The 13,264-nt window shown below is 57.5% G+C and overlaps 3 protein-coding genes across 3 annotated transcripts; 2 read left to right on the forward strand and 1 right to left on the reverse strand.

Moving 5' to 3' along the window:
- Window positions 1-1,929: 1,929 nt before the first annotated feature.
- LOC120223282 (caseinolytic mitochondrial matrix peptidase proteolytic subunit) lies at window positions 1,930-7,319 on the forward strand. The gene is made up of 6 exons (XM_039221321.1): window positions 1,930-2,159; window positions 2,248-2,319; window positions 2,839-2,935; window positions 3,717-3,904; window positions 4,770-4,875; window positions 6,945-7,319. Exons 1-6 carry the CDS (start codon window positions 1,974-1,976, stop codon window positions 7,115-7,117), a joined length of 822 nt encoding a protein of 273 aa, XP_039077252.1. The 5' UTR covers window positions 1,930-1,973; the 3' UTR covers window positions 7,118-7,319.
- A 2,630-nt stretch (window positions 7,320-9,949) lies between these two features.
- On the forward strand, window positions 9,950-11,611 carry ALKBH7 (alkB homolog 7). The gene is made up of 4 exons (XM_039221362.1): window positions 9,950-10,153; window positions 10,794-10,967; window positions 11,056-11,180; window positions 11,387-11,611. Exons 1-4 carry the CDS (start codon window positions 9,950-9,952, stop codon window positions 11,547-11,549), a joined length of 666 nt encoding a protein of 221 aa, XP_039077293.1. The 3' UTR covers window positions 11,550-11,611.
- Window positions 11,612-11,880: 269 nt separating this feature from the next.
- PSPN (persephin) lies at window positions 11,881-12,408 on the reverse strand. Its single transcript, XM_039221333.1, has 2 exons — window positions 12,276-12,408; window positions 11,881-12,188 (listed from the first exon to the last, which is right to left on the reverse strand). Exons 1-2 carry the CDS (start codon window positions 12,406-12,408, stop codon window positions 11,881-11,883), a joined length of 441 nt encoding a protein of 146 aa, XP_039077264.1.
- Window positions 12,409-13,264: the final 856 nt, after the last annotated feature.

Genomic DNA, 13,264 nt, shown 5'->3' on the forward strand with positions numbered 1-13,264 from the left:
TCTCTGTCCTGCTCTGATTTCATAAGGTGCGAGTGTCCCTGTCCTGTTCTCTCTCCCCGTGAGACCAGGATTTGCTGTGAACACAGAGTGTACCCTTGTCTACAGCACCCAGCATCAATTTAAGGGGCCACATTTAGGCGCTGTCTGCCTGATGAACTCCTATCTATCTGTCAAAACCCACCTCAAAAGGCTCCTTGTAAGGGAGACCTTCTTGGACCCCTGTGGCTCCTGGCTAACAGGTCAATAATTAATACCCATCAATAATGAATACAGGGGCGCCTGGGTGGCTCAGTCAATTAAGCGTCCAACTTCGGCTCAGGTCATGATCACATGGTTCATGGGTTCAAGCCCCGTGTCAGGCTCTGTGCTGACAGCTCAGAGCCTGGAGCCTGCTTCAGATTCTGTGTCTCCCTCTTTCTTTCTGCCCCTCCCAAGCTCACTCTCTGTCTCTCAAAAATGAATAAATGTTAAAAAAAAAATTTTTTTTTAAATAGTGAATACCCATTCTGAGGACCTTACAGCAGCTTTAGCATATATGTTATTATCATTATCCCTATTTACAGATGGAAAACTGAGGCTCAGGGACACACAGCTAAGAAGTAATGAAGCCAAGATCTGGACTCAGGTGACTTCAATATGCTGCTTCAGCAGAAGGTATCTGGTTTTTTGTTTTGTTTTTTTAATGTACATTTATTTTTGAAAGGGAGGGGCAGAGACGGGCAGACAGAGGATCCAAAGCAGGCTCCTCACCAACAGGAAAGCCCTTCCCTGAGATTGGTTTGATCACTGCCATCTTCCAGATGAGAAACTTCAGGCCCAGGGGTGTTAAGCAATGACCTAAGATCACACAGCAAGTCATAGGTTAGGCCAGCTCCGCAGCTGGGGCAGCTGCCTCTTAAAGCCCTCAGCTCTTGACCTTCCTCCCTTATCACCTCTTGCTTCAAAGTGTAGTTAATAAGCACCTACTGTGTGCTAGGCACCATTCTAGGCTCTGGGGACAACTCTAAGAAGGTGGCATTTGAGCCGAAAGATGAAAAAGAATTCACCTTGAGACGATTTGCAGGAAAAGAGAGGTCTCAAACGTCAGCAGGAACCTTCCTACTTCCATCTCTTTGCCCATTCTCCTCCCTCGGCCAGAAATGTCTTTTCCCATCTAACGAACTCCTATCCACCCTTCAAAACCCAGCTCCAATACTCACTCCTAGGAAACCTTTGCACACGGATCTCCCAGACAGAGTCTGCAACACCCTTCCACGGGCTCCCACAGCCTGGGGTCCATAGATGAAAGGAAAGGTCTCGGTGGAGTCAGCTCCACTGAACCGGAAACTCGGCTAAGCCAGGGCTCAGTGGGCACAATGGAGCTGATTTTTATTTATTTGTTTTTTAAATTAAGCTTTACGCCCAATATGGGGACTTAATTCACGACCTGGATATCGTGTGGGATGCTCCACCGACTGAGCCAGCCAGGCGCCCCAGGAGCTGATTTTTTTTTAAATATTTTATTTATTTCTGAGAGAGAGAGAGAGAGACAGTGTGAGCAGGGGAGGGTCAGAGAGAGAGGAAGACACAGAATCCGAAGCAGGCTCCAGGCTCCGAGCCAGCTGTCAGCACAGAGCGCGACGCGGGGCTCGAACCCACGAACCGCGAGATCATGACCCGAGCCAAAGTCAGACGCCCAACCGACTGAGCCACCCAGGCGCCCCGCTGATATTTAAATTAAGGAACGACAGGAGCAAACATAACTTAAACTTGAAAAAAATTAATTAATTAAGGAAGGACAAATTCGTCACGCAAGGTGACTAGAACTAGCCGCTTCAGAAGTTCTCCGGCTCCGCCCCCCTCGGGCTCCGCCCCCCAACATGCCTCCCAGATCCCAGGATGTGAGCGACCTGGTAAGCATGCGCCGTGGGCGCAAAGCACGCCGGGAGTTGTAGTTCCGCCATCGGACGGAAGCCGAGAAGGACTGCAGCGGGATGTGGCTGGGAATATTGGTTGGGGGGGCCCGGGTGGCGGCAGGTAGTTACCCCGCCCTGGGGCCTCGCCTCGCCTGCCGCTTCCCCTCGCATCGGACGCCCAAGACAGGCCTGGCCCTTAAGCGGAGCCTGCACGCGACGGCGGCCCGGGCTATCCCGCTCATACCCATCGTGGTGGAGCAGACGGTACAGCGGCCGCGGGAACTTGGCCTAGGGAGGGAGTCGGGGTCTCGGGGCTGGAGGTTCTTTCTGTCTTTCTATCTCTTTCCCCCAGGGTCGCGGCGAGCGCGCCTATGACATCTACTCGCGGCTGCTGCGGGAGCGCATTGTGTGTGTCATGGGTCCGGTGAGTGCCCCGCAGGGATCCTCCGCTGCGCCTGCCCAGACCCCACGCGCCCCTCCTCCTCGAACCCCCTTGACCTCCTGCCCCCTCCCTTGACTTTCCTACCTTGGTTGTGCCCTGGTACCAGTCTGACACTCCACTTCCTGGGCTCATGGGCCTTCAGCCCCCTCTTCTGGCCCTTAATCCCCCACCCACCCCTTCCTCAAACCCTCTGCTTTTCTCCTCTTGATCTCTGACTCCCTCCCTCACTAGGGATCCTCCTCCCTCATTCCTGGATCTCATCTTTCTCCCCAACCCACGTGACCCCTTCGCTTCCTGGCCCTGAGCCCATGACTCCCTGCCCCCCAGGGCCCCAGCTCCCTGGGTCCAGGGGTCCTTACCACCCTTCACCACCTCCCCTCCTTGGTCCTGAATTCTCCCCCACCGTCTCACTTGGACTCTGACACCCATCCTAGTTCCCCTGACTTGTCCCCAGCCCCCTCATAGTTGCTGGGTCCCCCCACCCTGCCTGCTTACTTGCAGATCGACGACAGTGTGGCCAGCCTGGTGATCGCGCAGCTGCTCTTCCTGCAGTCCGAGAGCAACAAGAAGCCCATCCACATGTACATCAACAGTCCAGGTGCACGGAGCCTTCCCTGGGCAGCAGGGGCACCTCCGGGGACACACGAGGCGACTCAGGGGACAGAGAGCCCCAATCAGGAACGCTCCCCCTGCAGAGGAAGAAAGGGTGCTGAGCTTCCTTCAGAATCCCAAAACTGCCTCCAAACCTCCAAAAGTTGCCTGTTCCTACTTTCACGTCTGGGCTCACAAACCGGCAGCGGAACCTGCCTCATTGATCCCACACGTAGCATTTTACTAACCTGGCCTGCGATCAGCGTTTTCACATTGCTGCCGCCACCTTGATCGAACGCTCACTGCCCCCCACCCCTCACAAGTACTTTACGGGCATTTAATCATCTTGTGCCAGTAGCGGCCTCCTGTGGTAGGGACTGTTTAGTTGTCCCCAGTCGGCCAGGAGACCCTGTGGCTCTGAGAGGCAGGGGCCACACAGGAGAAACTGCCCTCCCGCAGGCCTGCTCCAGAGCCTCCCTCTAGGCGATCACACACACACACACACACACACACACACACACACACACACCACCCAGGTTTCCAGCTTCTCCTGAAACACTGACAGGTCTGGTACCCCGGACCAAGTGCTCGCCTTTTGCCCCCGCCTACTTCGCGTGGTCCATTTCCTCACTTCTCTACCCTTGGAAGTATTTGCATTTGCGACGCCTGCTTCAAAGGGCTGCCTCTACCCAGGCTCTCCCCAAGGCCAGGGCGCAGCTGAGAAAGCTGTGGGCCAGGAGCCAGCACAGCCCCTCATTACCACCCCCCCCCACCTCCACCCCCGGCAGGTGGCATGGTGACCTCGGGCTTGGCCATCTACGACACGATGCAGTACATCCTGAACCCCATCTGCACGTGGTGCGTGGGCCAGGCCGCCAGCATGGGCTCCCTGCTTCTGGCCGCCGGCACCCCGGGCATGCGCCACTCGCTTCCCAACTCCCGCATCATGATCCACCAGCCGTCTGGGGGCGCCCGGGTGAGTGCCAGGCCCTGTTTCGGGATGGGGGGTGGCGTCTGGACAGAAGGAGCTACTGGGTGGAAGTCGTGTGGGAGTGTCAGTGTTTTAAAATGTAGGTTTTATTTTGATGCACGTTTGGCGGGGTCGGCAGATCAGGAAAGGGCCACCACCGGAAAGACAGCTTGTAACTCACAGTTCCCAGGGGGCAGGCGGGGGTGGGGGCACACCAGGCCAGGCAGGGCCACACGGGGAGCACCAGGGTCCGTCAGGAGCCGGGCAGGCAGGGGGAGGGGCAGTGGACAAGGCCTTTACTGTGGGTTCTGCAGGAAGGAACCGTGAGGCTCCATGGTATTGGTCTAGGTCCCATGGACAGTGGCCCTCCCATGGCGGCCTGTGTCTTCCTGTCTCTCCCTGTAAGCATCTTCCTGTGTCTCCCTCAACACAGGCTCCGGACTGGCTAGTTTGAATAATGTCAGGGGACTCCAGGGTTTATGGGTCTGGCCTAGGTCTCTGGCACTGGGCCCCGCCGTGATGGGGCAGGGGGATGGTGGCCCTGAGCGTGAGAGCCCCAGGGAGGAGGTGGTGAGGCTGTGCACCCGGGAGCGGCTGGTTTGCACGTGAACGCTCCTGGGCCAGCTGTTGGCTGTCTCCAGGAATCCGCTTGCCCTGGGAGGGGTGAGGCTGCATGTGCAGGACTTAAAACGCAGTTCACGCAGGAGGCCTTCCTGGGGGTGGTGAAGATGCCGCAGGATGTGGAAGGACTCGAGAAGCCCTGTCCCACCTGTCTGAACACCCTCTCCAGCCTCCCCGTTCCTGGGTAACTCTCATTCTAACCTTCTCCCTCTTAACCCCGTTGGGACGCACCACCCGCCCCGCCCCCCAGGGCCAAGCCACAGACATCGCCATCCAGGCAGAGGAGATCATGAAACTCAAGAAGCAGCTCTATAGCATCTATGCCAAGCACACCAAACAGAGCCTGCAGGTGATCGGTGAGTGCAGACCCCCCGCCACTCTCTTCTGTTGTGCCCGACACGCACACACGTGACAGGCATTGTGCTTAGCCACGGTCCCTCGACCTTGGCACTGCTAACACTCTGGGCTGGATTGTCCTCTGTTGCGGGGGCCACCCTGGCCATTCAGGGCATGCAGCAGCATCCCTGGCCGGGGCCCCTAGATGCCAGTAGCACTTTCCACTGGTGACAGTCAAAACTGCCTCCACATATCACCCAGTGTCCCCCGGAGGCCAAAATCACTGCCACTTGAAAACCCTAGTTCTAAGCACTTCAGAAAGACCCACTTGCAGAATCTTCACAAAAACATCACTGAAATAGGTCCAAGGTTTGCACAGGGTCTTCAACAAAGAATATTCCAAGCGGCCAAGAAATATAATAAAAGATGGTCATCATCTTTCGTGATGATGTTTAAAAATAACATCATTAGGGGCGCCTGGGTGGCTTAGTCGGTTGAGCATCCGACTTTCGCTTAGGTCATGATCTCGCGGTTCGTGGGTTCGAGTCCCGCGTCGGGCTCTGTGCTGACTGCCAGCTCAGAGCCTGGAGCCTGTTTCAGTCTGTGACTCCCTCTCTCTCTGACCCTCCCCTGCTCATGCTGTCTCTCTCTCTCTCTCTCTCCCCTAGGGAAAAAAAAAAATTTTTTAAAAAATTGAAAAATAAAAATAAAAATAACATCATGAGGGGTGCCTGCGTGGCTCAGTCGATAGAGCACGCCACTCTTGATCTCAGGGTCGGGAGTTCAAGCCCCATGTTGGGCATGGAAGAGGGGGCAGAGCATCCAAAGCAGAGGCTCCAACGCAAAGCCCAAGGTGGGGCTCGAACTCACGAACCGCGAGATCACAACCTGAGCTGAAGTTGGACACTCAACCGACTGAGGTTCCCGGGCGCCCCTAGCCCATATATTGAAAAAAAAATAATAATAACATCACTCATTTTTAGGGAAAGGCAAATTAAGGCCACAGCGAGATAGCATCTCAATCCACTGGAACCACTAAAATAGAAAACATGGCACCAGATGCCTGTGGAGCAGCCGGAACGCTTACCCGCTGCCAGCGGCAGTGAAAACAGTACCGATACAGGAGAAAGCTGTCTGGCACTACCAGCTCGGGCTAAAAATGCCCTAAATGCCATGGTTTTCCCCGCACCCCGCTCAGCATGTAACAAAAGAAGGGAGTGCTTATGTTCCCCAAAGATGCAGTCAGGATGCTGACGGCGGTGCTGTGTGTTTGAGCCCCCCCAGGAAAGCACCCACATGGCTAGCAGCACCTGAGTGCATCAGGGCTCTGTTTATGCTGTGGAATTGCCACAGGGCAACAAGAAGCCCCGTCCACAGTGACGCACTGCAGCCTGGCTGAACCTTGAGATCTTGCTGCTGAGCAGCCAAAGGGAGTAAACACTCTCTGATTCCGTGCATTTCCAAACCAAAAAGCAGCAGACTTAATATCTATGCTGTTAGCATATAGTCATTCCTCTTGGGCCAGAGGAGTCAGCGACCCAAAGTAGGCTTCAGCAGGGCTGCAGCAGTCAAAGGTCTGGTGATGTCCCGTTTCTTTTTTTTTTTTTTTTTTTAAATTTCTGAGAGAGATAGACAGCGTGAACAGGGGAGGGTCAGAGCGAGAGGGAGACACAGAATCTGAAACAGGCTCCAGGCTCTGAGCTAGCTGTCAGCACAGAGCCCGATGCGGGGCTCAAACCCAAAAACCGTGAGATCATGACCTGAGCCAAAGTCAGACGCTTAACCGACTGAACCACCCAGGCATCCCGACATCCCATTTCTTGATCTGGGTGCTGGCCTTGTGGGTAAGTTCAGGCTGAAGTTCACACTGTCCACTTCCCAGCTGTGCCCTTTGCTGGATGTACATTCTACATCAGTAACAAGTGAAAAAAGGCAGCATGGAAACGGGTGTTTTACCGATGGGGAACCTGAAGCACCAAGCAGGGAAGGCCAAGGCCACGCAGCAAAGCAGCAGCAGAACGGGGACTCAAGCCTGGCCCTGGGTGCCCGCCCTTAACCACACATGTCCTGCCTCTTGCTTCCCCGGCAGAGTCGGCCATGGAGAGGGACCGTTACATGAGCCCCATGGAGGCCCAGGAGTTCGGCATCTTAGACAAGGTTCTGGTCCACCCTCCCCAGGACGGTGAGGACGAGCCTGAACTGGTGCAGAAGGAGCCTGTGGCGGCCACGACAGCGCCAGAACCTGCCCCGGCGGGCGTCTGAGACCTGGCCCTCACCCTCCAGAGGGGAAGCTGGGGGGACTGGGCGCCAGTCAGCCGCAGGAGCTGTCGCCCTGCCCACCCCTCGCTGCTGAGCCTGAAGGGCGCCAGGAGGAACTCTGGATGGATTTGGGGGTGCTGCTAAGGGCAGATACCTTGAATGAGACACTGTGATTTGCAATTAAATCTTTGTAGTCTTTGGTCCCCATCTGTGTCACGTTCCCTCCCCCTCCACCATGGCACACACCCAGGTGCCCTTCAGGAGGCCCCGTCTGCTTTCGCCCTGACCCTGAGACTCTGACCTTCAGTTCCCTAACTTCAGCAAAGTCTACTCAGCAAACACGACACTTCAGTCACTGTTCTAGAGGCCACAGCGTATGGCGAAGAAAACAACAATTCCTGTCCTCAAAAGAGCTTATTCTTGTGGGGGTAGAAGTTTTAAAAAGCAAGGAAAGAGGTATGCAGTGTGAGTGTGTGACAGTTTTAGATGGGGTGGCCAGGGAAGGCCTTGCTGAGAAGGTGAGGCTTGAACCAAGAGATGTGAGGTGAGGGAGGGATAGAGCAGTCCAGGCAGTGGGCACAGCAAGTGCAAAGGCCCTGTGGCAGGACTGTGGCTACCACTGTGGGAGGGGCCACAAGGAGGCTCCGGTGGCTGAAGTGGAGTGGCAGGGGGCAGTGGAGATTTGAGAGCAGAAAGGAAGGACAGATCTTAAGGCCTGGTGGATCTGGGCAGGGAGGGAGACAAGACATGGAGGTAGATCTGGGCAGGGAGGGAGACGAGACATGGAGGTAGATCTGGGCAGGGAGGGAGACGAGACATGGAGGTAGAGCTGGGCAGGGAGGGAGACGAGACATGGAGGTAGATCTGGGCAGGGAGGGATATGAGACATGGAGGTTCTGAGAAGAACGAAAAGCAAGACTGTGGCTTCCAGGCAGTGGTGGGCAAAGCGCAGCCAGCATGGAAGCCTGGAGACCCGTTAGGAGACTCAGAATAATCAGAAGAAGGCTGGCAGTCCCAGCTGGGTGGTCAGAGGGGTCAGATTTTCCAGCCAGGTTTTTTGTTGTTGCTGTTTATTTAAAAAAATTTTTTTTCAACATTTATTCAGTTTTGAGAGACAGAGCATGAATGGGGGAGGGGCAGAGAAGGAGACATTGAATCCGAATCTGGCTCCAGGCTCCCAGCTGTCAGCACAGAGCCCAACACAGGGCTCAAACCCACCAACTGTGAGGTAATGACCTGAGCTGAAGTCAGATGCTTAACCAGCTGAGCCACTCAGCTGCCCCTAGTGTTTATTTTTGAGAGAGCGAGTGCACACGAGCAGGGGAGGGGCAGAGAGAGACACACAGAATTTGAAGCAGGTTCCAGGTTCCAAGCTCCGAGCTGTCCGTACAGGGCCCAACGCGGGGCTCAAACTCACAAACGTGGGATCATGACCTGAGCCGAGGCCGGGCACATAACCGACTGATCCACCCAGGCGCCCCTCCAGCCAGGCTTTAAAGGCAGGACTAACGGGCAGAAAGGCTGTGGGGAGGAACAGGTTGGGAGGCCGGGAATCAGGAGTTGACTTTGGCCATGTTACTTCTGGTGTTTGATGTGCCTCAGAGGATGATGAATCTGGGGTCAGTGTTGGGGATAAAAACGTAAAATAAAATCAAAATGTTTGTCAAGCAGTCAAGCTAAGAACTGGCTGCTAGATCTGGCACAGTGGAAGTCACTGACAGCCTCAAGTAGGAGCACTTCCGGTGTTGTGGGGGCCAGAGCCAGACTGGAGTGCACCGAGACAGGGGAGCTGGACAAGGTTTTCAAAGAACTTTGTTGTATAAGGAGAGCAGAGAACACGGGGCTGTCACTGGAGGCGCCAGGGAGTCTCTATTTCCACAGGTATTTCTAAAAAGATACATCTTTTAAAAGACAACCACAATGCCATTTTGAAACCTAAAAAAGTAACAGTACTTACTATGGTCAAATAGTCAACCAGTGTCCAAATATCTCCAGTTGTCTCTATTTTTTTAATTTGTTCAAGTCAGGTGCATACCTTGCAACTGGTGGAGATATCGCAGTCTTTTAACTGTGGGTTTTCCCCTTAATCTCTGTCTCAATCTCTCCCTCTTTTTCTTGTCATCCTTTGAAATTCCCTTGTTGGAGAAACAAGGTCCTTTGTCCTGTGGACTTTCCTCTGAATTTTGATGATTGGTCAGGACAGGTTGTGACATCTGTCCCTGATATTTCCGGTGACTTGAGGTATAAAGACACGATCCCACCATTCTAGGATCATGACCTGAGCCGACATCAGCGGACTGAGCCACCCAGGCGTCCCTATTTTTTTATTTATAAGGTGGGAGCCAGCCTGTTTGTACACGGGTGGGAATGACCCAGTCCAGACGGGAAATGGGTGACGCTTGGTTTTAACCTTTGACCCCAACCTCTAAGTTGGCCCCACCCCCTGACCTCTGTGCCCTTGACCCCTTCATCTCAGCCTGACTGTACCTTGTCTTTAATCTCTAGTCCTGGCCTGCTCTACAACCTGGGCGTTGCCCTAAATCCTCCCGTAACTCCTGAACTCGAAACCGAGGCCCTATCTTGCCGTCGAGCCCCGACCCCCGGCCTCCACCGTGGACGGCGTCCAATAGCGCACGAAAGGAGGCGGGCTCTACGGGGAGCCAATAGCTTGAGAGCGCGAGCTGAGCAGCAACCAGTAGTCTTGGCGGGGCAGGGGGAGGCGGGACCCCGAAGAAGGCCAATCACTGAAAGGGCTCGGTGAAGCCCCAGCCAATGGCTCCGGGGCGGGGGCGCTGCCCGGACTCCGGCAGCTTCCAAACCCCGGCTCCCGGGGCTATGGCCGCGGGTGGCCGGCTGGCGCTGGGGGCCGTTCCCCGGTCCAGCTGGGTGCGGGGTTCGGGCCCAGCCATACTAAGCCGCCTTCGGGAGGCGGCCGTGGTGCGGCCCGGCTTCTTGAGCGCGGCCGAGGAGGAGACGCTGAGCCGCGAGCTGGAACCCGAGCTGCGCCGCCGCCGCTACGAGTACGATCACTGGGACGCGGTGAGGCCGGCGGCGATGGGGGCGGGGCCTCGGGCGGGGCTACGGCGGAGGCGCGGCCAGTGACGTTAGAGGTGGAGATAGGGGTGGAGCGCCGGGTCGCTGGGAGCGACGGCCGGGGGCGGGGCCGGCGGCATGGGGCGGAGTTTGATGCCGGGGTGTTTTGCTGGAAGGGAAAGCACTTCGGCGATGAGGGCAGGGCCGTAACTGGAGGCCAGTCTGAAACTGTGGGGTGTTTGCGGGACAGGACCCAGGTTAGGGGCGGAGACAGGTGTGGAGCGAGATGAGGAGGGTCACCAGTTGGGTGCGGAGACAGAGGACTGGAGTGGGATCAAGTTGTGGGCGGAGACAGAATTGGATATTGCGGTGGGGCCAGCGTTGGGGACAGGATCTGGGACTGAATTGGAGCCTAAGGGCGGGTACAGAGGAGTAGGGCTAGACCTAGGTGGGGTAGGGGTTGGGTTGGGGTTTGACGCTCAGGATCATGGGGTCGATAGGACCAAGGTGGTGAGTTGAGGGTGGGGTCAAGGGTCATGCTGGGAAAACCAGTCCTTTGGTCTGCACTCTGCCCCCACCACCACTGTGCCTCAGTTTCCCTGTTCCCTCTGAGAGCTTCCTGGCCTGACCCAAATTCTCTGTGCAGGCCATCCACGGCTTCCGAGAGACAGAGAAGTCACGCTGGTCAGAGGCAAGCCGGGCCATCCTGCAGCGCGTGCAAGCGGCCGCCTTTAGCCCCGGCCAGACCCTGCTGTCCTCGGTGCATGTGCTGGACCTGGAACCTCGGGGCTACATCAAGCCACATGTGGACAGCATCAAGGTGGGCAGCAGCCAGAGCCCTGGAGCTCCCAGCTAGGGGTGGACCGGCCAGGCCAGAGACTGAGTGGCCCCCATGCGCTGTCTTCCAGTTCTGTGGAGCCACCATCGCTGGCCTATCCCTGCTATCTCCCAGCGTCATGCGGCTGGTGCACACCCAGGAGCCCGGGGAATGGCTGGAACTCTTGCTGGAGCCGGGCTCCCTCTACATCCTTAGGTACTGCGCAGCCGGGGAGCCCCCTTCCCCCCATAACTCATCAGATGCTCACCCATCTGCTCGTTGAGTGCCTTGTCTTACTGAGCCCTCCCAGCAGACACTGTCATTACCCCCGCACCAACCCCCCCCACCACCACTACCAGGCAGCTTGCCCCGCGCAGGGGCTGCCCTCACCCCACCCAGCCCAAGCCTCTTTTCTCTTGCAGGGGCGCGGCCCGTTATGACTTCTCCCATGAGATTCTTCGGGATGAAGAGTCCTTTTTTGGGGGGCGTCGGGTTCCCCGGGGCCGACGCATCTCTGTGATCTGCCGCTCCCTCCCTGAGGGGATGGGACCAGGTGAGCCTGGGCAGTCCCCCCCAGCCTGCTGAACCCCAGGCCCTTCCCCCCGCCCCCAGAGACACCATGTTTGTGAATAAAGTTGGAAAATGGACAGACTGGCCTTCCTTGCGCTGGCTGCTTGCAGGCGCCGAGAGGTGCAGGGGAAGCCTAGGACCCTCCCTGTCCACGCGCTGGGAATGCAGGTGACAGGGTCAAGGCGTACCCTGGCTGAACACAGTCATGCGGCAGCAGTTTCCTTTATTATGCACCTTGCAGGTGGCCCCCAGCCCACCGCCTCTCTGATCTCATCGGCATCCAAGTCTCCAATAAATAGGTCAGCAGAGCTTCTCGAGCGGCTGCAGGGCCCCAGGCCAGGCGTCCTTAGCTGCCACAGCTGCAGGCAGCTGCCGAGAGCTGGGGCACCCGCTGCCAGCGGTGGCGGTCATCGAGGAAGGCCACGTCGGCGTAGCGAGTGGGCCGGCAACAGGGCCCGCCATGGGCTCTGCCCTGGCCCCGCAGCCGGGCCAGCGTCAGGCCGTGCTGGGTGCGGGCGCCGCGGGGGCAGCTGCCTGCGCAGTAGCGGAAGATGACCGTCTCCTCGGAAGCGTAGCCCAGTCCCAGCTCGGCCACAGGTAGGGGCAGGCTCCACAGCTGGCAGGGACCGGCCAGAGCTCGGCGCAGGCGGGCACCTGCCGGGGACAAGGGGCGGCTGACAGCCAGTGGGGTCTGAGCAGGAAGGAGTTGGGGAGTCATGCAGGGTCCAAGAGTGTCCTTACCCAGCTGTGGCCTCAGGGTCCCTTGTGGCTCTTCCTCCACCACCGGAGCCCCCCAAGCGCGAGAGCCCCTGCTGAGGCCCTGCTCCGGCAACAGGAGCAGCAGAGAGCAGAGTAGGACCTTTCCTGGGGCCATTGTGATGGGCAGATCCTGAGGGCGGGGACGCCTCGCACCTTCAATTTATCTCCCTGCCTGGGCTGGAGAAATAACCTCTTCGCTGCCGCTGCTAACGGCATGAAGACCCTACGTCCCATACCAGCGGCTCTCCCGCATCCTCAGGGCCCGGCAAGCCGATCCCTCTGCCTCACACCCACTGCTTCTAAGAGTTAAGCTCTCACCCCCTCCCCGCCCCATCCAGACATTCCGCAGACCCATTTCCGACACCCCCTCCGCCCCTGATTTACTACCCTTGTGGCCGCCAGAGCCGAGCCCAGGGCGGGCAGCCGGGTTCCCCACCCCACCTGCTTTCTGGAAAGAGTTGGGGGACATTGTGGGCCCACCAGTGTGGCCCCTCCGCACTCAGGCAGGGTGCCAGGGCTCAGGAGTACCCATGTCGTGCACCGGGTGGGGCAGATAGGTGTTCGGGAAGAGACAGGTCAGCAGGTGGCCAAGCCCATGGGGAATCCATCATGGCTGCCACCTGGAAGATTAAGACATCATGCCCATCTCCGGGCCTGGCTGGGCCAGCGCCAAAACCGGAAAAGGGAGAGGCCGGGGGACGGCCAAGAACTGGATCACAGGGGTCAGAAGCTCACCCTTCAGCGACTCCTGTCTCTGGAAGGCCACCCGGAGGCCCCCGGGCCCTGGAACGTCAGCCCTGCCCTGGCATCGGGGCGGGAGGGGAGGTTCAGCCCGCTGGGTCAGAGAAGCCCAGCAGCAGTTTCCAGTGACTTCCATGCTTGGCCCCTGTAACATCAGGGATGTGAGGCCATCCCTTACCTATGAAAGGGGGCTAATCCGTCTTTCCCACATGAGGTTCTGAGGACAGAGA

Source organism: Hyaena hyaena, unplaced genomic scaffold (assembly GCF_003009895.1).
Source record: "Hyaena hyaena isolate Hyena2069 unplaced genomic scaffold, ASM300989v1 scaffold_988, whole genome shotgun sequence".
In the NCBI taxonomy this organism is placed as follows: domain Eukaryota; kingdom Metazoa; phylum Chordata; class Mammalia; order Carnivora; family Hyaenidae; genus Hyaena; species Hyaena hyaena.

What these genes read in the sequence shown, in the direction of transcription:
- PSPN (XM_039221333.1), bottom strand. Translation starts at nt 12,408, where the DNA reads ATGGCCCCAGGAAAGGTCCTACTCTGCTCTCTGCTGCTCCTGTTGCCG. An exon ending in GACCCTGAGGCCACAGCTGG is followed by an intron (nt 12,189 to 12,275) that starts GTAAGGACACTC and finishes TGTCCCCGGCAG; the next exon opens with GTGCCCGCCTGCGCCGAGCT.
- ALKBH7 (XM_039221362.1), top strand. Translation starts at nt 9,950, where the DNA reads ATGGCCGCGGGTGGCCGGCTGGCGCTGGGGGCCGTTCCCCGGTCCAGC. An exon ending in AGTACGATCACTGGGACGCG is followed by an intron (nt 10,154 to 10,793) that starts GTGAGGCCGGCG and finishes TTCTCTGTGCAG; the next exon opens with GCCATCCACGGCTTCCGAGA. An exon ending in CACATGTGGACAGCATCAAG is followed by an intron (nt 10,968 to 11,055) that starts GTGGGCAGCAGC and finishes GCTGTCTTCCAG; the next exon opens with TTCTGTGGAGCCACCATCGC.
- LOC120223282 (XM_039221321.1), top strand. Translation starts at nt 1,974, where the DNA reads ATGTGGCTGGGAATATTGGTTGGGGGGGCCCGGGTGGCGGCAGGTAGT. An exon ending in TTGTGTGTGTCATGGGTCCG is followed by an intron (nt 2,320 to 2,838) that starts GTGAGTGCCCCG and finishes GCTTACTTGCAG; the next exon opens with ATCGACGACAGTGTGGCCAG. An exon ending in CATGTACATCAACAGTCCAG is followed by an intron (nt 2,936 to 3,716) that starts GTGCACGGAGCC and finishes CACCCCCGGCAG; the next exon opens with GTGGCATGGTGACCTCGGGC.